Source organism: Seriola dumerili, unplaced genomic scaffold (assembly GCF_002260705.1).
Source record: "Seriola dumerili isolate Sdu_G_001 unplaced genomic scaffold, Sdu_1.0 BDQW01000465.1, whole genome shotgun sequence".
Classification (NCBI taxonomy): Eukaryota; Metazoa; Chordata; class Actinopteri; order Carangiformes; family Carangidae; genus Seriola; species Seriola dumerili.
The window spans coordinates 1081913-1105445 of NW_019174720.1; the positions used below are offsets into that span (position 1 = coordinate 1081913).

The 23533-nt window shown below is 42.8% G+C and overlaps 1 protein-coding gene across 5 annotated transcripts in view; it reads right to left on the bottom strand.

Moving 5' to 3' along the window:
- Window positions 1–23533, bottom strand: part of bcar1 (BCAR1, Cas family scaffolding protein) — a 92566-nt gene that overhangs the window by 6853 nt on the left and 62180 nt on the right. For 4 of the 5 annotated variants that reach the window (XM_022763013.1, XM_022763014.1, XM_022763011.1 and 1 more), the window contains 4 exons: window positions 21758–22498; window positions 4632–4781; window positions 1683–1778; window positions 313–702 (listed from right to left, as the gene is read on the bottom strand). In XM_022763013.1, coding sequence (XP_022618734.1) covers window positions 313–702; window positions 1683–1778; window positions 4632–4781; window positions 21758–22498 — 1377 coding nt within the window. The remainder of the gene's footprint in view (window positions 1–312; window positions 703–1682; window positions 1779–4631; window positions 4782–21757; window positions 22499–23533) is intronic. The other variant, XM_022763015.1, reaches the window with a different exon arrangement.

The following is a 23533-nucleotide window of genomic DNA, read 5'->3' on the forward strand; positions in this document are numbered from 1 at the left end:
CAGCCCTTTCCGATCGCCAGCCGATCAATAGTTGTATCTCTGGTAAACCCCTTATCTAAAGAAGAACACATGCTGTAGTCATGATAGACAGGAAAAGCACCTGTAACCCTGGTAAAATTACACAACAAAGATGGTGACGGCTGCAGCGTCACAACACTGAGATAACAATGAAAGATTCATGACAAAACTAGACGTGTCTCTACACTGGACACACAGAGGTGGAACTGATGTGGATCTTCACACCTGAATCTTGTTTTAAAAGCAAATCAACATCTTTCCCAAAAAGTGGGACTAGCCCTTTAACTGTCCTACCTGTGGTGGGACATCGTAGACATAGTGGTCTCCCCTCTCTCCCCCTCTCTCCTCTCTTTCCCGGGGGAAGTCGTAGACATCCTGGGCAGTGTGACCTCCGGTCCGCAGGCTGGCTGGGATGTCGTAGATCTCCTGGGGGGCCTGGCTGACCCCGCTCCTGTCTCCGTGGTAATGCTTATCAGATGGGATGGGGGGTGGGACATCGTACACGTCCTCTGGAATGGGGGGCTCGTCATCATCATCGTTGAGGTTGTTGTGCAGGTACTGGCCTGGAGGGACTGGGACTGGGGGTTTGAGTTTGGCAAAGTGGGGTGGTACGTCGTAGGTCTCCTCTCTGATTGGCTGAGCATCAGGGACGTCTTTAGTGACAGATGGGGGAAAGTCATACACCTAAAGAGAAAGTGATAGAGAAATATTCCGTGTAAAATAAAGCATCTCATGTGAATTGCACACCTGGCGCATACGCCGAAAAGGTTTCTGGCTTCTGGGTTACTTCTGTGTTATGCAGCCCACTGAATATATGCAGTAGTGTGACTCCCATTGTGCCTCTGGGCTGTGAGAATGAGTGAACGCCGTTCTGGATCTGATGCTGCACGTTCATGAACGGTATGCTAGCGGACTTCATGGATGAGTAATAAGTCTTCTACAGGACTTGCCCGGGACTTGAAACCATGGATTTATTCAAATGGCAACAGCAACCACAGCAATGGACAATTTGTCCAACAATTTGGTTTATGACTACACTCCTGACATTCCCATCAGCCTCAGCTCTACTCTGTGTCTAGAGCTGATTAGCAAATGTTAGCATGCTAACGAAGATGGTGACATTACTCTTGCTAAACTGATCACAGAGCTGCTAGCATGGCTGTAGCTGCTCAGTCTTTTGAATATTAAAGTAGGTCTCCTCTTATTTTTGTGACAGTATTTTGTGAATTTTTGCTGTTTATGAGACAGTTTGTTGTGCGCTTTTATTTTGAAATATCTGTGTTGGAGGAGCAGCATCACCTGTGCTCTGTTCTCACTGGATAACTGACAGGAGTTAAGTCATCTAGTACTGAATGAGACTGTGGTGTTATCCATCCACACAGGATCCTGCTGGACCAGCTTTTCCACATTTGATATGGTATGATTTTTCTAGGTGTTTAGGAGACCTACTACATTATCTGCATCTGTGCATCATGTGTCAGTGTTAATATTCTCATGGGGACAGAAGAATGTGCAGAGTCTTAATGTTTACTTCTCCTGAAGTGACCACTGATTTAAATCATAGATGCAGTCTGACATTTTTCCACACACACACACAAGACTTTCATGCTGCACATCTGTGACACACATAATTACACATAACTCCAATAAATCCAAACCCTCACCGTCTGCTGTGTGTTCTTGTCTGTGCTGGCTGGGGTGTCATATATATCCTGACCACTAGAGGGCCCCTTCACCACCATGGGAGGAGTGTCATACACCTAAACACAAACCAGAACACACACGTTAATAACATGCTATGCTATGTTATACACACCACACTGGACACTCACTGCAGTGACATGATGCATCAGACTGAATATGGTGTATTCATACTCAGTCAGAGGTCATGATGAGGTACATCTGTGTGTGAAGCTCCTCCATACATCCTGTTCAACATCGCACCGCAGATTTAAATGAATTAGTGCAGTTGTTGGTGCCAGATGTGGTGATGATTTCAAAAAATCTCAAAAAACAGCTGTATTCCTGGGATATAGTGACATGAAAACATCAAATATGTGGATGTGGACCGGACCTTTATTAATAACTAAACTACTGGAAAGAAAAGATCAGTCAGGCTGTTAAGACAAAATGCAAAATCCTGATTCCAGTTGAGAATCTGCTCATAATTTCCTCCAGTTGTCTCAGTGTGTTGATCAACAACAGCATCAGGACACACCCATGTGTGACTGGTGTGTATCTGGTAAAGGAAATGTGGAGTACAAAGACACAGCTGGAAGGTAGAGTCTGACAGGATGGACCTTTAGGTGAATTTAAAGACGCTTTGAAGGTTCTTTAGATCCTTTAAAACCCTCTGGGACACAGCAGACCCACATAAATGTAGAAACAACAGAGCAGCTGTTTGATGTATGTGACGTGATCCAGAACTGATGGAAATCCTTGTCTGATCGATAGAAATAATAATTGTATAGATTTCTTCTCTTTCAAATCTATCATGAAGAACAAGCATATTGAATTACATAGTAGTTAACAATATCATCATCATAACAAAATACTACAATACTACCTGGTGATATAAATAAAGTTAAGTTAGAAAAATAAAGTTTAGTTTAATTGCCGTCAGATTCTTTTACCGAAGTCCTTATTAATTCTCCTTCACATCTTTGACCTCATGATGTTTTCCATCGAAAGGAAGGAAAGATAGAGGAGAAGCAGCAGGGAAATGAAAATCTAAAGAAGGTAGAAGTGGAAGCGGAGGGAATAAAGAACAAAAGCTAAAAGAGGAGAGAGGAAAGAGGAGGTGAAGATGAGACAAAGAGCCATTATGGAATGTGAATCAGTGTGGTTTTGGTCACATGACCACCTCTCTATGAGGAAGTGTCCGTCTGTTAGCACTCGCCTCTTCAGTCCCTCCTGTGCCTCTGTCAACACACACACACACACACACACACACACACACACACACACACACACACACACACACACACACACACACACACACACACACAGTGGCACATCTATCCCACTGTTAGGTCATGCATGAACTTCACTGTAGACAGATGTAATATTTAGACAGAGGTTGGATATTAATATTCTGCAGATAGAGATGAGTGTGTGTGTGTGTGTGTGTGTGTGTGTGTGTGTGTGTCTAACCCTAAACTTAACGATAACTTAATGATCTACATTATGGGGACTTGCATTTTATATAATAAAATGTAATAATGTGACTGTGTGAACAGAGTTAGGTTCCCGCAACCTCAAAACATGGACCACCTGGACCACACACACACACACACACACACACACACACACACACACACACACACACACACACACACACATACACACATATTACCTTCCAGCTGGGGCATTTACGCCTCCATGGCTGTTACACTGGAACAATGAGAGACAGATGGAGAAAAGAGAGATGAGCAGGAGGCAACACACACACACACACACACACACACACACACACACACACACACACACACCACTTGCTTCTCTGTGTTGCAGAGAATGCAGTCCTCAGTGTTTCAGTCACAGGGACCTTTCTCAACACACATCAACCACAAAGTGACACAGTGATTAAATATGGACGCAGCGTGCTTTAGCTGTGCACCAGTTACTTTAACACAGGAGTGGACCGTTGTGGTGCTGCAGTTGTGAAGAGGTTTTCCCTGTTGCACAGTCAGAGCTGATGTTTCCAGTGATGTCCACAGACTATACACAGTGTGTTGTTAACCAGCTCGTTGTAGCATGCAGCTGTACTGTGATGTTGTGCTTGTTGTGGTCAGAGCCGTCAGACACTTTGATGAAGAGCCGCGTGCTGCGGTGCGTTCACTGTTCACCTTCAAAAAAGCATCTGTTATTACAGCTACACGTCTTACTCTTGCTTTTCCTCATCCTCCCATTATTCATTCTAATCACTCACTGTCATCTTGTTCTTCATATTGCTTCCTCCTCCTCCTCCTCCTCCTGCATCTCATTTTCTCCTCCTCTTCCTCCTCCTCCTCTTCCTCCTCCTGCAGCTCCAGCTCTCAAACTGCAGTGGTTGTGAGTGACCTTTGTATTTTGGCTCGTCAGCATCAAGATTCTCCTGAACATACGGTTTGCCCAGGTGTGTGTGTGTATGTGTGTGTGTGTGTGTGTGTGTGTGTGTGCACTATAAGTATGAGTGTGCAGTATTACACAGGAATAAACTGACCTACATGATCATCTGTGGAATCAGATGTAACAGCCCCAAATATTCAAACACACACACACACACACACACACACAGTGGCACATCTATCCCACTGTTAGGTCATGCATGAACTTCACTGTAGACAGATGTAATATTTAGACAGATGTTGGATATTAATATTCTGCAGATAGAGACTGTGTGTGTGTGTGTGTGTGTGTGTGAGAGAGAGAGACTGTTGTATAGGTTATGTATACAGTATATATATATATATATAGATGGAGTTTGAGTGTTTTTTTTCTGGTTGGCAGTTTTCTTTGTTATGGAATATTAGTGATAAATTACTTATTGGACGAACTTGTGACCAATGTGTTTAGGTGCACGCACGCATGCACGCACGCACGCACGCACGCACGCACGCACGCAGTCTGACCTGTGTGTTGTACTGCTGGCGGGTGGGCGGCACGTCGTAAATGTCCTGCTGGGTCGGAGGCTGATGTCTGGGTGGGACGTCGTACTCGTCCTGGTCTGACTTCACGGTGTCATACACGTACACCTGTCCAACCCGAGTGGGAACGACCACCTGGACACAGACACACACAGGTGAGAGTCAACACAAGAGTAACACAAAGACCTGTGGTCACATGACAAACACCAGTCTGAAGATAAGAGGATGATATCAGCCCTACCACAGCTGTCTGATCATCTTAATCCATACAGCCCCTTCCTCTAAAAAGGTCAATAAGCCTGTGTTTATGTGACTACGGCAACCTTTAAGGGTCAGAATGCACCACCTCTCTTTCATCAGACTGAAGTTAAAAAAAACAAACAGCTCCTGCACCTTTGAAAGAGACTTTATTGCTTCTTCACACTGAACGGGCAGAGACTAAAGGTTGTTTAGTCTCATTAACACACACAGACACACACACAGGCAATAAAAACAGAGCAGAGGTCCTGTCATAGTTGTCGTGGGAACCGGGCTGTCCTATTGTGTGCCTGTTTAAACTCTGTATTATATGGTTTGAGCGCAGAGTCAACCAGCCAGCCTGGGAAACCACAGCAGCTGTGGTACACAACACATACACAACTGAAGGAGATGTCACAGCTGGATCCCTTCGTATCCTTCCACCAGTAGTTTGCCCTATAGAGAACACCACAGTGAAATGTCTGACAGTTCTTTTGCTCCATTACTGACAAGTGCAGGATGTTTAGCAGAAGGAAGTCTACCTGCACTGGCTGCAGAGAGAGGAACTTTATTCATCTTCTCATCTGAAGGAGAACAAACTTCAGTGTTCTTCATTGAACATGACAGTATTTAAATAAATGATCACGAAAGAGTGAAGTCCACCAAATTCCTGGGGGTTCAGAATTGATCAATTCTTTACTTTAAGGTTCAAATCGATGAGTTGACCAAGAAATTATCCACATATTTTGGTTTATTCTCTAAGTAGACACATTTTCTACAATTTCTAACCTCGGTCACTATTTGAGCCTCATGTAAATGAGTGTAATATTATATGGTGTAATGAAATTGAGTTCCCAATACATGAAAACCTATTGGTGAAGTTAGATTGACTGAATGGCCATCCAGCCAATCACAGCCATCTGAGCAACCCACCAGTTGAAGTACGGTAAAGTCACACATTTATAATCTCTGATTTTGAAAGGTGCTCTATAAATAAACTTTATTATTATTATTATTATTAATTATTATTATTATTATCATTATTATTTACTTGTATTTAATCCTGATTTGTGTGAAATAAATGAAGCAAAACAAAACAAAAACTAGTTTATGCTGTATAAACTCTGTGGTATGTGGCACCAGTCCATTAAAAAACAGCTTTACTTCAAAGTCAATTTTATGAGTAACAAACAAATACGAACAGAAAAAAACAGTGTTTCATAATGTTTTCTATAATATTGTGTGTATTTGCAGATATGCAGTTGCGAGGTGGGCTTCTTGTCGTCTAAATGTTGCTGCTGATCATCAGTGCTGTGTGTCTGTGTTTGTGAGTCAGATCGTGGTTTAATCACACTCTGATTAATGGAAGCTCTCTGATAATATTTGCTTAGCTCCCCAGCTGTCAGAGGTACAGACAGAGACGGGCGATAACACCATCCATCTGACAACCTGTCTGCACTAATCTTCCTCCGTCTCCTCACTCTGCCAACTCTCCCACCTCAGAACTCATCTGCTCTATTCTTTTCCTCATGAGGGCGAATCACAGCAGCTTTTATTCTCTACAGGAATCATTTCACCACCAGCTGGGAGAAGAACTGGTAACTACAGGAAGTCTTCGGACCCCTTCACTGTTTTCACATATTGTTATGTTGCATTTAAATTGATGATCCCCCTCATCAGTCTACACTCAGAACTACATGATGAAAGAGAAAACAGAAGCTAAGACAATTATTAAAATGGAAAAAATGAAATTTCACACTTTACTGTGACACTTGATATTGAGCTTCACTACTCTACTAATACTGTTCACTGTATTTCACACACACACACACACACACACACACACACACACACACTCATGTAAACAGCCTTTTCCTCATTGTCAGAAAGCTTTCAACAGTATTGACAACGGTTGGCTAAGTGCTAGATGTGCCCCGCACACACAAACACACACACACACACACACACACACACACACACACACACACACACACAACATCATCTGGTCTGATTGATAACCTATGTTATTGATCACCTGTCTGTGTGAACCCTGGAGAATAGACACACACTTACACCCTAATGCTAAATGGATCTGTGTGTTTGTGTGTGTGTGTGTGTGTGTGTGGGTGTGTGTGTGTGTGTGTGTGCCTGCTGAGCCTTTTAATCCCTTTAGGAGATCAGAGTTGTGGATCAGTGGTCACCACTGGAGAGACGTCCTACTCATGAGTATATACTTAATATATACTGTATGTGTGTGTGTGTGTGTGTGTGTGTGTCACTTGTCACCACTATTAACGGATAAGATTTAATACCATGCAACTGTATCCTGTCTGTGTGTGACTGTGGAGTGATGGAGATCTCAGCTGGGTTGGTTTTATACAGCTCTTGCTGTTCATCTTTAAGTCCGAGTGAATGTTTGTGCCAAATCTGAGGAAGTTCTGAAGGTGTTACTGAGATATCATGTCCAATAGAATGGGACAGACGCACAGACAACCTGAAAACTATAAAAAGAGGTGTACTCCACTGGTGTACTCAGACGTCAGACAGGAAGAATATCATCTTCCTAACTGCTGAGTTACACTTTGTTAACACTCAGCAGGGATGAATGGCAGCCAGCACACAGCTCTGTGTCACAGCTCTGTGCAGCCTATTCCCTCATGTCTCCTCACAGAGCTGCGGCCTGAGGACAGACGTACACTTCCAGATTCACTGACCTACATATCCACTAAAGAAAACTCTCAGAATAAATAAGAAGAGCTGCAGGTCCTCTGACCCTCCAACAATAAAAGCCTTCACACACGTGTTTCTGAGGATTCAGTGGAGAATTCCTCCACATGCAAACACACACACACACACACACACACACACCATGACACAGAGCCGAGAGTGGCACAAGCTGGGATGTTCACTCTTTTGTTCCGTGCATGTGATTACGTCAAGTAGAAGTCATTGTTTAACAGATGACCTTCACTGCAAGCAATGCCCTCCCTCCCTTCCTCCCTCCCTCCCTCCCTCCTTCCCAGCAGCACTCTCCACCCTCTCCTTCTCTTTCTTTCTTTCTTTCTTTCTCTTTCTCTTCAGATGAGAAAATGACAGATAACCAGAGAACAGGGTGTGGGCTTTAGTCTGGAAACGAGAATCAGGATGAAATCTGCGCTGCAGTATCCGGTGGTAAATATAGCACATTCTCAATTGAAGCTTCAAAATGACCACTGTAACCACACACAACAGAAAATACACTGTGTGCACATGCAGCTGCAGCAGAGAAAGCTCCACTGATGAGGAGGAAAATAAATCTTTACAGCACAGATGTGAAGTTCAAAACGGGGGTAAAAATAGAGAGGCCTAATTACAGCAGGGGGGGTTGGGTGGTTTGTCTGAACTGGTGGACATGGCTGCTCCAGATCCTGATCTATACTGTACTCTCACACTGCTTCAGTGGAAAGATCCAGGCTGCAGTCGGCAGGGTGTGGAGGCCAGTCATTAGATCCTGTATGTAAACAGCCAAACTGCTTCATCTCTCAATGGACAGAAAAGACTGATACACTGATACAGCATTGACTGGTAGTTATTCAGTCATGTGTGCAGTTTCTGTTGCTCTGTGCACTGATGGTGGAATTATAGTCGACTTACAAAACTAAACTGAGAGACTTAGGTGGGTCTGACACACAAGGACAGTCAGTCAGTCAAGCCCACTCTTACACACAATATACAGTGGAAGCATGTGTACATGAGGACAGTCATGTCTACACACATGAAGTGGTTTTATTTACATATTCACTCTGTCATGCACCAATTAGCATTGTTATTGTTACCATGAAGGCGTAACTCTAACTAGTCCAACCCGTGGCCCTTTGCTTCATATCATCCTCTCTCTCTCTCTCTCTCTCTCTCTCTCTCTCTCTCTCTCTCTCTCTCTCTCTCTCTATTGGAATTAAGGCCAATAATAACTTAAAAAGAAAAACCAGAAACCAGCTGGGACGCACTTGTTGTTCAATGCTTTTAACTTCAAGTCACAATATGGCATTGAACAACAAGTTGCAGCCAATTTCTTCCCTTCTTAGTGTCCCTCTGTATTTGCAGCACATGTGTTGTCAAACTGATGAAGATGTTTTCTGGATTTGCAGTGCATTTGTCTATTTGCATGTGTCTTTTTGAGTTGAAGTTGAGCTCTCAGGGCCACCGTAGTCATCACACATAATACAGTAAATATAAACAATATAGACAGAAAAAACAAAATAAAAATCAAAGTCAATAATCTATGTTTTAAGTAGTGACTGAACAGGCTGAAGCAAAATGCTTATATATGCCTGCCTACATTCTTATCACTTAAGCTTCCCACCAAAAAGGAAAGAAAATTGTTCACATTTGAAACCCTCAAAATGACTTTGATTTAGCTCTGAATATTATTTACATTATTTCATAATAAACTAAATCATTACATTTCATAGCATGAGAATTTAGAAAATTGATTAGTGTGATCACAGTAACAGGCCTTATTAATAATACATATGGCTTGTTTTTGTAGTGAGACTATTGAATTTATACTTTTTTAAAAGGTGGACCCCCACACTTCCACACAATAAGTTATATAGGGAAGTATACGTGAGCAATAAATTTAATACAAGGCCTTAGAATTGAATATATCCCTAGATTTATACAGAATTGCTACTGGCTTGGATATTTTTTCTTGTTTCTTGTTTCCATGTTAGTTTGGTAGTAGTTACATGAGGATTATGTTCTTTGATTTCTCAAGTGCATTTAAAACCATTCAACGCCCCATCCTTAAAGACAAGCTGGAAAGGATGGGGGTGGATCCCTGCTTCACGTCCTGGATTGTGGATTACCTGACAAGACGACCACAGTACATCAGGCTGGGTAACTGTGTCTCAGGGACAGTGATGAGCAGCACTGGGGCTCCACAGGGGACTGTTCTGGCTCCGTTCCTGTTCACCCTGTATACGGCCAACTTTAAATACAACTCTGAGTCCTGCCATCCAGAAATACTTCGGATGACACAGCTATTGTGGCGTGTATCAGGAACGGGCAGGAAGAGGAGTACAGGGATCTGACAATGGCCTTCAGTGAATGGAGCAACAAGAACTGCCTCCTTCTGAACACCTCCAAGACCAAGGAGACGGTCATGGACTTTCGCGGAGATCTAGCGCCCCACCCTCGACATCGAGGTGGTGCACACTTATAAATACCTAGGTGTGCACCTGGACAGTAAAATGGACTGGTCCCTGAACAGAGATGCTATCTACCTGAAGGGGCAGAGCCGGCTCTTTTTCCTCAGGAGGTTCAGGTCCTTTGACGTCTACAGTGAAATGCTGCACATGTTTTATCAGTCAGTGGTGGCCAGTGTACTCTTTTATGCTGCAGTCTGCTGGGGTAGCAGCATGTCCGACATGAACACAAAGAGACTGGACAAGCTGGTCAAAAAGGCTGGGTCTAAGATGGAGGCCATCTTGGACAATACCAACCATCCTCTCCACAACATTCTGGCAGGACAGAGAAGCAGCTACAGCTGCAGCAAACATCTCATCTCACTGCGCTGCAGAACAGAGAGGTTCAGGAGATCCTTTGTTCCCACTGCCATCAGGCTATACAACACCTCAGCCAGGGGAAGTGGACTAATCTAATTATTATTGTTTATCTATTATTAACTGTCATTATTATTATTATTATTATTATCAACAATGAGCTAATGGACACATGAATTTCCCCTAGGGGATAAATAAAGTATCTATCTATCTATCTATCTATCTATCTATCTATCTATCTATCTATCTATCTATCTATCTATCTATCTGTCTATCTATCTATCTATCTATCTATCTATCTACCTAGTTTATGATCAATCACAACTCCAAGAAATTCAGTTAGTTCAATTTCTGCATGGTAGAAAATAGTTCCACTGAAAACAGCCAGGTAGATTATCCTGGATGACCTGGAGAGAGATGTTGTTGGTGCATCTTTAAGGTTTTCAATGTTTTGTGCAACATTAACACAGTATGAGTCACCTTTCAAAGGAAAACAAAACTACCTACAGGGGGGTCCAGAAGTTACATGGTCTCAGACTTCTGGATGATACATTAAATGTAATTTGTTAAGTATGCAACTGACAGGACGACAGGTCTGGTACAGTGTCCTGCAGTAGAGTTAAAGTCATGACTCACAACAGAAAGACAAAGACGTGAAAACAAAGAGAGAGACTGGAAGAGAGAGAGAGACTGAGAACCACAGCCAGTGAATACCATGCCAGCTATGTGGGGCATGTGGCAACACATACACACCAAGAGGCAGCGCGGGGGTCTTAACAGATTAGTGCAGGGGGGGCAGAGGAGGGGTGTGTGTGTGTGTGTGTGTGTCTCCATGAGAGCACCAACACACTCTACCCCCTACTGAACTGGATTCCAAGACCACATGGCATGACTGGTGTGTGTGTGTGTGTGTGTGTGTGTTCTGTCCAAATGTGCATGCTCAGACTGGCTGTCTGGTAATTCTGGTCCAGATGGACTGCCTCACCTCGGGGCTGTAGGACCATGGTCATGTCAAACTAACTATTAAAATTCATCATGTTATACATTTGGTTGATGTTACATATATTAGAGACTGTTGAGTTAAAATACGCTGCAACCTGTGGGTGTGTGTGTGTATGTGTGTGCGCGTGCACATTGTCACGTTGTAGGGTGTCTTGCTGCACAAAAAACCTCCACATCAGACCACGTCACTGTTCAGGGAGAAAACAAGTTTCCTGAACCAGACTCTATTCACATTTTGTTGGATTTATCCACCTCCCTCTCTCTGTCTGAGAGAGAGATGAAACGGTTATCAATCTACAGCATGGTAAAAATGCCAGATGGTTAGTATTACCATTTAAATTTTAATTATGACTATAATCTTGGTTAATTACAGTGGTTAATTTAACTCACATTAGGTTCTGTACTTCATCAACAGTCTCCAAGACACATGTGCGGCAAGCAACATGAGTTTGTTTTGTCAGTCAAAACAGTCCAGAGATTTTTCAGCCTCAAATACCTTTTTACACCAAAATTATCAGGTATAAGCTGGTTTTTTAAACTAAACTTTAAACTACCTAAAACGAATTGACTCCTTCACCACTGCCAGTGGCGTTTGTCTTTCAGTTCAGACTGAGGACACACACGACTGCAAGGAGTGACGTCATCACATGCACTTAAAGAGTGTACACACAGACACAGTGGAGAGAGAGTGAGCTACTAACTGCTGTGTTAACCGGTCAAACAGATCGGTCAGATCTCATCCCCAGGTTCTTGCTCCTGTCAGTGACAGAGTCTCCATGTGAGACGCTTCCATCAGTTATTGTGTGTTTTTGAAACTTATTTCAGGACTGCAGCTTCACTCTTTCATCCCTGAGCTCAGTGTAGCTGTGGATTTTCAGGTTTAACAGCACCTGGACAGGTGACAGGTGTGTTCACAGTGTATGTGCTCTGAAAGACGTCACAGCAGGAAAATGATAATAATGATAATAATAATAATAATAATAATAATAATAACAAGTATGACAACAATACATATCTATTCCCTTGTTGACAGACTGGGCATGCAGCAGACAAACCCAGTACTGCTACTGGTCCCTTGTCCTCATCTGTGACACAGCTGTCTTGGCAATGTTATTATTCTAATATTTAAATGCAAAGAAAAAGTGTTGCTAATTATTTATTTATGGTTTCCATAATAAAACTTTTTGAATATTTTCAGCACATTTTAACAACACTGTGATAATACTGATAACCGTGATAATTTTGGTCACTACAATCATGATATTAAATCTTTATACTGCATGATCATACAAGTTCAATACAACACAAAACATCTATAATTAATCAAGACATCCAACTCTAATAAATCATTTAACTTTGTCTAAACAGCACTTCAGCTGGTGAAACCAGGTTTTAAAAGTTCACACCATGAGTTTAATCATGATTAGTGATGGGTGTAGCCTCCTCCACACACTCTGTCACACTGACAATCCAACGGACAAAGAAATCAGAGTGAAGAAGTTCCTACTTCAGTTGTGTGTGTGTGTGTGTGTGTGTGTATGATCATGTCTACAGGCGTGTGGGAGTGTGCCAGACAGCCGTGTTGACTTCATTAGTCTCCAGTTAATCTCTCAGCATGTGGCACAGAATGTAGGTTCTCACTCTCACCACACACACACACACACACACACACACACACACACACACACACACACACACACACACACACACACACACACACACACACACACACACAGACACACACACACACACACCAGCTGCTTAGAATCAAGAATTTTGCACTAAAAGAAGAATGAATATCTTCAGTAGTGACTGTTTTTATGTCTCATGTCTTGCATTAAAAATAAAAAACACTCATCATAAGATTATTTATTATTCATATTTCTGGCAGCGTGTGTCTTCTATGATGCAGAGCAGCTGAATGAAAATATAATTTTTTTCTGCTTTGGAAAAGCTCCATCGCTGATGTACGCAAGAGGTCGTCATAGAAACATTAAGATGTTTCACTGATCCTTAAACCTCAGTTTCTGATGATCACTGTCTGTCTGAGCTCATAAATATTCATTTCAGTTTAAAATAGATAAATGATTTGAAATTCTTCAAAAGTAACTGGTAATGTTTTTCTATCTATTACTGAATTATTGCTGGTGATTTCACACGGATCTTATCTAATAGCACACTCATGGAAACATGCATCTTGTCCCGTCACTCTTTATTTTAGCTACTGTATCACACACTTAGTGTGTGTCTGTCTGTTCAGCATCCTCATGTCTCACACAGGTCATAAATCAGTTTAACAGGATAGTTACTATGACAACCATGTCGTATACCCTCAAATAACGGCTAATCAAAAGTGAAACCTGCTCATTGGATGGATCACAGCTGCTTAGAGATAAACTACACATGTAGAGATAAAGACAGATCACACACACACACACACACACACACACACATGCGCACACACACACACACACACACACACACACACACACAGAGTTCCTTCATACAAACACAATTTCATCACACACACATACACACACTCTTTGCTCTTTACACACTACCAGAGCAGAAAATGAGTCTGCTGCAGGTAATCAAATGGACCCAACAGGGAGAACACACACACAGACACACACAAATACACACACAAATACACACACAAAGACACACACACTCACTCACACACTCACACACACACACACACACACACACGCGCACACACACACACACACACACACACGCGCACACACACACACACACACACACACAGACACACACAGACACACACACGGTGGAAACCATTTGATTACCTGCAGCGCACTCAATTTCTGCTCTGACTTAGTCCAATATACAGGGCCAATACTTGGAACACACACAGACACACACATAGACACACACACACACACTGATTGTCTTCAGCTGTTACTGTATGTGTGTGTGTGTGTGTCAGTGTTAAGATCTGGGAGTCGCTGTGACACGTGGCTGATACACTCCTCCAAATCCTTCAATGCCTTTGATGACAGCTGTGTCAGCTGACACTACTGTTTGACGTCCTGACTCAAACACACACACACACACACACACACACACACACACACACACACACACACACACACACACACACACTGACCCAGAGTCAGTGGACGACTGGAGAATAGTCGTGGAGGTCGTCTGTCTGTCACCATCTATGACAGAGACAGGTGTTATCCAACTCACATGCAGGTCAGGTAATGCTGATGGAGCCAGGTACACAACCACTGAGCAATCTCAATATGCTGATGAAGACTGTCAGATGCATTTGAAAGCTCTGGCCTGAGGCGTGTGTGGAGCTGAGACTTTGGTGCATACCTATTTGTGGCAAACATACACCCACCCACCTGTCACTCAAAGAGACCACGCCCTCAATTCTACATAACTCTAATCCTTAATAAAAGTTAAACAGGTGAGTTATATAGACAGTTGTCATGAAAGAGGAAATTAGCTCTAGAGAGCAAAAATGTTTTTGCACCAGGCTGTAAACATGTTTATTTCTGCTGTAAAGTTGGACATTTTAACATGGGAGTCTATGGAGACTGACTCACTGTTGGAGCCAGACTAGTGGTCATTTTAGGAACTGCAGGTTTTGGTTCTTTATTTTTCAGCCTCAGAGGTTGATGCTTTGACCAGACCTGCAGAGACACCTGAATGTGTTTATATTGTCGTCTGCAGGTGTGTGTTTTCCTTGGTTAAATGTTTAGTTCATCTACTCAAGCATGTTTGTTTATTTTGACCAACAGGTGGTGCTGTATTTCCTTTCATTTTTTTTTTTAATTTTTATAATTTGAATATTTTCCTGTGAGTGTTAACAGCTCAGATGCTCAGATGTCAGGCTGTTTTGAGAAACAGACTGAAATCTGTTCTCAGTGCAGTTTTGCTTTGGAGGTGCAGAAGTGCAGAGACAGACCTGCAGGCAATGAATGGGTTTTATAGTGTGTTCTGCAGGAGCCAGTACATAAAGGAGAACAATCCCCCTCTTCTGCCCATACTCATCACAGATTTACTCCTGACACATGCCAGGTGATGAGAGATCAGTCACCTGTTTGTAAGAAACAGCGTGTGTGTGTGTGTGTGTGTGTGTGTGTGTGTATGTGTGTCGTTGAACCAATAAAGAAATCAGATTATTCTTTTTGCCACCTCTGTTGGTGTGTGAAGGTGCAGACAGTCGTGTGTGTGTGTGTGAGGGTCATGTGGTGTGTAAAGCCGAGCTGGTGCCGTCCTCAGCAGCTGAGAGTCTGCAGCTGTAGCGGCCTCTGCCTCTCTGCTCATTTCCTCCATCACACTCAAACAAACAGCACAGTTTTCCTCACTCTTCAATTACCACTCATCTGTGTGTGTGTGTGTGTGTGTGTGTGTGTGTGTGTGTGTGGATGAATGGTTGTGTGTGTGTGTGTGTGTGTGTGTGTGTGTGAGAGTGTGGATGAATGGTTGTGTGTGTGTGTGTGTGTGTGAGAGAGAGAGAGAGAGAGAGAGAGAGAGAAAGAGAGAGATTGTGTAGCGTGTTCTCTCAGCAGGAATACCATATCTCCAAATGACTAACTAGCAGTAGTGACGTGTGTGTGTGTTTAGTTGAGTCTGCATAGGGAGGGAGGCATAAGAGTAACTCATTAGAATAATGGGCATTGGCAAGGTCAATACATAAAGCATGTGATGCACACACACACACACACACACACACACACACACACACACACACACACACACACACAGGTCCAGTACTAAATATAACTGACTACAATGTTGGCTCCGACGTTTCCCAGGTAAGAAACATCAAATCACAGGAAAAATTAAAGGACACTTCATATGTCTCAGCTCAGAACTCATTGGTTCCTACTGAAGATGTAAATTGTTTAAAACATATATACAGTTTTATATTTCATATTAACAGCTGCTCACTGTAGTTTTTATCAAACGTTACTCAAACAGGAGGAAATAGAGAATTTGCTGGGGACTATTTTCAGAGGTGGATTAATCCACATTTGGCGCTCTAGTGAGTATTTGAGGAAGCAGGACAGTGTGTGTGTGTGACTGAGTCAAATAAACTGCAGTGTATGTGTAGATGGTGATGAAGGAACACGTCCTCTGTGGCTCAGAGGAGTCAGCTATATCATGCTTGTTCAGGGTCAGTCCATTGGTGGTTTGCGTGTCTTCATGAGATTTGTTAAAAAATATAAAATAAGATCTTTAAATGGTTTTCACAGTTCGGTGTGGGAGAACTGGACTGGCCTGCAGAGCCCTGACCTCTGACTGAGCCAGACCTGATCACCCAACATCAGTGCTGGAACTCACCATCTGGAACCAGAAGAGTGGAGCCTCTATTTAAGTCGTCAACACCTACATAAATAGAGACTAATGGCCGCTTCAAATGTAGAAAAACACATTAGAACATCTGAAACACTACAGTATGCTATGGTAAATGTTCTGTAAATCACCACAACTGATATGGATCATTAAGATTTTTGATTTGAGATGAAGTCACCGCAGATCTCAGCTATAATAAACACACAGCAGCAGCAGATGTAGCTGCCTGTGTGACAGCTGCTAACTCTAATGATCCCTCCCTCACTCATGGTCTTTTTTCATGGCCACACTTCAGATGCTGTGAGCTGCTCTGAACATGTGTGTACTGAGACTGATAACTGTGTTGATGCTGATGGTCTCACCCCTCAACCCCGCCACGTCTTAGGGGAAACAAGAGATGTGCAGTTTTAGGTATGTTTACATCTGGATTAGGGACCTGATTAACAGTGCAGCAGATTTAACTGTAATAATCTTTCAAATGTGGATACAAGCACCAAAATTGGTATGTTTATCCTTCTGGGGCCATTCATTTGAAAAATCCCTTTAGCCACTTGAAATGTCAAAATGGCCACCGTTTCCAGCACAGAGTTTTCACCATGGTACAAATCTAATCCTATGTTTTTGACTCATGTCAAATATTCTGCAAAATGAAAAAAATTTTAAATGCATAAATCATCACAAAATCATGATTTTATTAGGAAACTTCCTGTGAGTTTGCTGAAGTTTTTGCTGAAATGTACTCACATGCAAGTTACACTTTTTACAGTGTACTACATTTCTCCTTCTTCGTTGTTAAAATGTTTGATTTGGCACTGAGATCATTCAGTTATGGGAAAATTGTGAGTGAACTTATTGCAACAAAATGACATTTCCTTGCCAGGAACGGCGGCCATCTTGAATTTTCCAGTGGCTAATGTGTTTTATCCAAAGAGTAATACCTACAGAGGATTTGTGCCAAGTTCAGTACTTGTGAAAGATTTCCCTGAAATATGCAGTTATCTGCTGCACTATAAGCAGAGCCAGCAGAAAAATCCACAATAAATATAGTTTTTCTATTTTTGGTAAAAAATACATCGATAGAATTAGATGAGGATCAGGATCAGCTGACATTTTGTAATCATTATCAGCCTCACTTTTGATTTATCATCATCATCATTATTATTATTATTATTCTCCTACAGTTGTGTTGGAGCTGCAGTCACTGTGTGGAATTATTACTGATGCAAACCGAACATCTTCTGCTGCTGCTGCTTCTTATTAAGGGTTATACTACACTAAAACTAACAGGAGGCTCCTTATTGTGAGAAAGCTGCAGGAAGTTCAGGTTAGTGGATTATTCTACACAGAGTGACCAGTTCTACTAGGTGATCCTTTCTTTTAAATAGCATGCTATACTGTCTTATGAAAATGGTTCTAGCATACTTTACAGATGTGCCTGCAGTTGTTCGATGTATGGCTCAGCATGTACAGTATGTCCTACAGCCATGAATCCAGGATCTCATCCTACCTTCATGTATAGCTGCTCTAAAAACCCCTTTATAGATGATGCATTGTCTGACCTTGTTCTGAAGGACCCCACATCCACCTTTAATGTCCCAAGATGCTGTTGGAGAAATACTGAGTTGTTTCAGTCAATGATGAAAGGACAACATTTCTACTGAATTCACCACGAAGCATCTTCACATCCTGCACATCAATCTATTATGAAGCAGCTACAGACACACAGAGAAGCAGGGGAGCAGCTGGACCCAACCTCATCATCATCATCATCATCATCATCATCATCATCGTCATCATCATCATCATCGTCATCATCATCATCATCGTCATCATCATCATCATCGTCATCATCATCATCATCGTCATCATCATCATCATCGTCATCATCATCATCATCGTCATCATCATCATCATCGTCATCATCATCATCATCACCAACACACACACGCACACACACACACACACAAAACATGACACTGACTCAGTGGTGCTTACACATATGGCTCACTGCACCACAGCAAGCCTGGGGGGCGTTCCCCAGACTACACACACACGCACGCATGCACGCACCCACACACACACACACACACACAAAGCCTGTCACCTGCTGGTGCAGTAAAGTGCTTACTCACCCAACCACAAGATCAGAGCTGAATAATTAAAAACCTTATTATTTCACTGGTACTCCTCTGCAAAAACGTTCACACACACACACACACACTCACACACACACACACACTCACACACACACACACACTCACACACACACACACACTCACACACACACACACACACACACACACTCACTCTGTCAGCGTTTCTGTCTGTCCTCTCCTTGTCTGTTTGTCAGTGTTCCTCTGTCTTCATGCACTGTGACGTGATGCGACGTGACATGATGTATGAAGACCGAATGTTTGGTTTGTTAGGAATCACCCTTTAATTTTGCTTTTCTCTCTGACTACTTGTAATAAAACATTCTGATTGGCTGGTGACTGGCGTGTAACGGGAACCGTGACACATAAAACTGATGGTAGTTTCACATGACAGTCTCATGTGTGAATGAGCACCTGAGTCACATGAAGCAGCTGAGGCTGGACATGGAAACAGCTGATAAAAGCAGCAGCAGTACAAAGACACAGAACGCATGGTTCAGATCAGTGTCATAAATTTATGATGCACATTTTCATGCTAGTTGCATGAATGAATAAAGGATCATCCAACAAGAAAGTGAAGGAAAGCTACAGCATGTGAGCAAGTTGGAACTCTCTCTCTCTCTGTCCTGGTGCAGTGGAACTATCTTTGGAACAAATGATGAACCTGATGAGTGGCATGTTGCCCTGACATGTCTACTTCTGTTGACTCTTTGTTTGGACTTTGTTTGTCTTTTTTATGTGTGGACATTTGTCAATCCCTGTTTTATTTTGTAGTAACTTCCCTTGTGTATCTCATGTTCATTTTCCTTCCTGTCTTTGTCCTGTTTCCCTCCTTCAGGGATCGTCTGCCCCGCCCTAATGTGTTTCACCTGTGTTCAATCACCCTCGCCTCCCTTGTGTATTTAAGTGTCTGTCTTCCCCTCTGTCTTTGTCAGTTCATCTGTTTTGTTGTTGTACTTCTCTTACGTCTTGCCTTAGTTAGGATTTGTGATGTTCCCAGTGTTTTTTGGATTTTCTGTTGCCTGTTTTTTGGATAGCTTTTGTAAGTACGTTTTGTTACTAAAACATCTTTTTTTCCACCAACCTCCTGTATGTGTTGTTTGCATTTGGGTTCAGTTTTCCCTCAAAGAGAATGAGAATAGTACTGAGAGGTTCATAAGAGACCTGTTGGTGGGGACGAGTGTCGCTCACACATGATCACAGTCACTGATTAAATCTTCAAGTTTTCAGTCTGTGAGAAAATGGAAACTTCTTTCTCTAAAACAACTGGCGGCCCGTGGGCCATAACTGGCCCAACAATGACAATATCTGGCCCGCCAGATTATTAAATCTGTTTTGTTTTTTTTTGTTTTGTTTTTTTTAAGCAATGCTCTATTTCAAGGTATTATGAGCTTGTATTCTGTAAGGTTCTGACAGGAAGTTCCAAAAGTTCTGTTGTTTGCTTGACAAACCTGAAATAGCAGACATACAATGTGTGATATGAAAAAATGAACACCAGTGAATCAGTCAAACATATAATATGTGACCGCCACATGTGAACAGTAACAAAGAAAGTTCTGGTTTTATCAATCAATTTCTTAAATTAGTCTTTGATTATATTCTAGCTGCCATCTAATGGATTAGTAGAGAATTGACTTGAGGCCAAACCCCAGGTTTAAACCTCTCACTGCTCTCATACCACTTCCTCTCATGCATGAGTTTACCTCCATGACTGTCCTGTCATGTCTGAATGAAGCCGTCAGGAACATAAATATGAAGAATACCTATTGTATGACTTACAGCTTCATAAACCTGGCAATTTTACATATGTCCTGTCTGAAAGAGGCTGTAGTTCCTGTCAGCAGGTTGAACACCTTTAGACCTGACCTGATCACAGCACAAAGAACAACCTTGAGTCTCTGACACATACACCAGCAGTGACAATAGCAGGAAGTGTGTAAGTGAGTGTTTCATTTCTGAATTAATATCAACAATATATCCTCTGTTTTTCACTGGTTATCATTTGTCTGTTTCATTCTTTCCCTCTTCGTGCTCTGCATCTTCTGCATCTCCAAAAGAATATATCCGAGCCAAACAAAGCACCCGTCCTCTCATGATTTTGTGCTGCCTGTCTTAGCTGTTTGAAAGTCTCTCCCCTGCATCTTGCTGCTCTCTGCCTGGACATCCTCACCTTTCTGCTTTCCTTCCTGGCTGAACAGGTTCTAGGATTATACTTCTGAGCGGACATTAATCAAATCAAATGTGCAGTATAAAGGAGAAATATCTAAACATAACTCAGATGGATTAACAGAAAGTAATGTAAATTGAATATGTCCTTGAAGAAGGAGTTATTACAAGCTGCTCAACAAATACACCCTAACTCCTCGTCATCACACGTGTTGACTGAGGTGATTAGTTAGACAACTTATGCCAGTCTGAGATGATAAATTACATCTAATTTAATGTGTAATTTGCTTCTTTAATTGCTGCTGCTGCCTCTTAATGCTTCACAATAAAAAACTGTGGAAGTCATTTTCTAATGCACCAATACAATTTCCACAAACGTGGGTGCATGTGCAATGCTGCAATATCATAACTGATCTCAGAACAGTGGCAGCTGATTCGAGGAGAGCTTGACAAGCACACAGTGTGTGTAGGTAGCTATAGCTAGAGCCTTTCTCAACGTGACGCGCCCACGAAAATAAAAGAAACTATAGATACAACAGCTGCTGGTCAAGCTGGCTTCAGAGACAACACTCTGCTGCCACTACATGATTGATACAAACAGGCCTTTATAGGACAGAATGCTGTTCCCTTCCAATAATTTTTCACGACAGAATCAGTTCCTCCTTCCTTCTCTTACCTTGCCCAGTGGCTTGTTGCTACTCTCCCAGTTCCTCTTCTCCAGGGAGGGGGGCACCTGGTACACATCCTGCCCAACTCCTGTCCCACCGGTCGGGGCTGCTCCCTGGCCTGGTCCTGGGCCTACAGAGGGGGGCACCTGGTAGATGTCCTGCCCAGGCAGCTGGTACTGTCTCTGGGCTAGAGGTGGACCCTTGCTGGGGGGCCCTGGCTGGGCCTGTGCGGTGGGTCCACCTGGGCCAGAGGGGACCTGGTACAGACTTTGTGGACTTGGTCTGGGGCTGTGGGAGGGAGGCATCATGTAGACAGAGTCAAGGTTGGGCTGTGCGGGGCCGGGGGTGGAGTAGGCTGGATGCATGGACGTGTACTGAGCTGTGGGGAGGGGCTTGTTGGCAAGCCCAGAGGATGAAGTAGCAACAGCAGCAGGTGACGGAGCAGGTGCTGGTTTGGCATAAGCGCTCTGAGAGGGGAGGGGTCGCTGCACCTGGGAGGCAGGACAGGAAGCAGCTGAATCTGGAGTGAGAGGTGTGGCCTGTTGCTGCTGCTTGCTATCGTACATGCCAACCAGGATCTTGAGACGGTTGCCGGGGACGATGCCTTGGCGCCCATGGAGGGAGCACAGCCACCATCCGTCCAACCCCTGCGTGTCACGCTCCAACACCGTCATGATGTCGCCCTTGCGGAAGGACAGCTCATCTGGAGACTCAGCCACGTTGTCGTACAACGCCTTGGCCAACACGTTCTGTGGAACAAACAAAGACCCAGAGATAAATACGCTGTACATTAAATATCTATATCAGATATCTTGCGTGGGTCAGAAAGGAAATCAGTTTGTGCAGGAAATTACGCAGCAATTCTTCCACACCAAAACCACACATTGGAACATTTTCTGATCGGCTGACTTCATGGCTAAGGTTCGTTTGGCTGGTCAGGCTGAGTGTTAGTTGTATCATCAGCAGCACACTGACACATAAAGCACTTTTAGTATTCATATGCACTTAATGTCTTTTCCAGTGTGAACTCTCTACACACTGAAAACCTGCTTACAATGAATATGCTGTGTAGAACTGGCGCTCGGCAGCTGTGATAAATGTGTCTGTGCTCTGGGCGATAGAGAAAGTGTCTGTCCTAGAGTTATGACTCGTGGTTGTTTGCCTTCGTCAACCAATCAAACTGCAGGAAATATGGTCACAATCTCTCGTTCTGTTTATGAGTGTGTTTTTGCAGAACATTATGATGTCAGAGTGAAGTTGACCTGTGACCTTTTGTTTATAAACTGTCATCACTTCATAATTTTATCCTGTTAGACATTTGAGTTAAATTGTGTCATAATTTGTGTATGATTTCTTGAGGTATGGCCAAAAACATGTTTTGTGAGGTCACAGTGACCTTATCCTTTGACCTTTGACCACCAAATTCTAATCAGTTCATCCTTGAGTCAGAGTGACTGTTTTTGCCAAATCTGAGGAAGATTTCCTGACAGCTCGTGTTCATGAGAACCGGACGGATGGACATCCAGGCGTCTGAAACTATTTGGCAGCTTCAATGCAAAAAAAAAAAAAGTCCCTGTCATGTCTCACATGCACACACACACACACACACACACACACACTCCATCTGTGTGGAAACGCAGCATGCAAACAGAAACACCTCCCCCCGTCTCTCTGGAACTCTTTGAAACTAAACCAATATTTGTCGTCCACATCTGACCTCAGCCTGCTCTCCTCCCTCTGTGTCTGAGTCCCACCCCAGCTATCACAGACTGGTACAGCCTGTA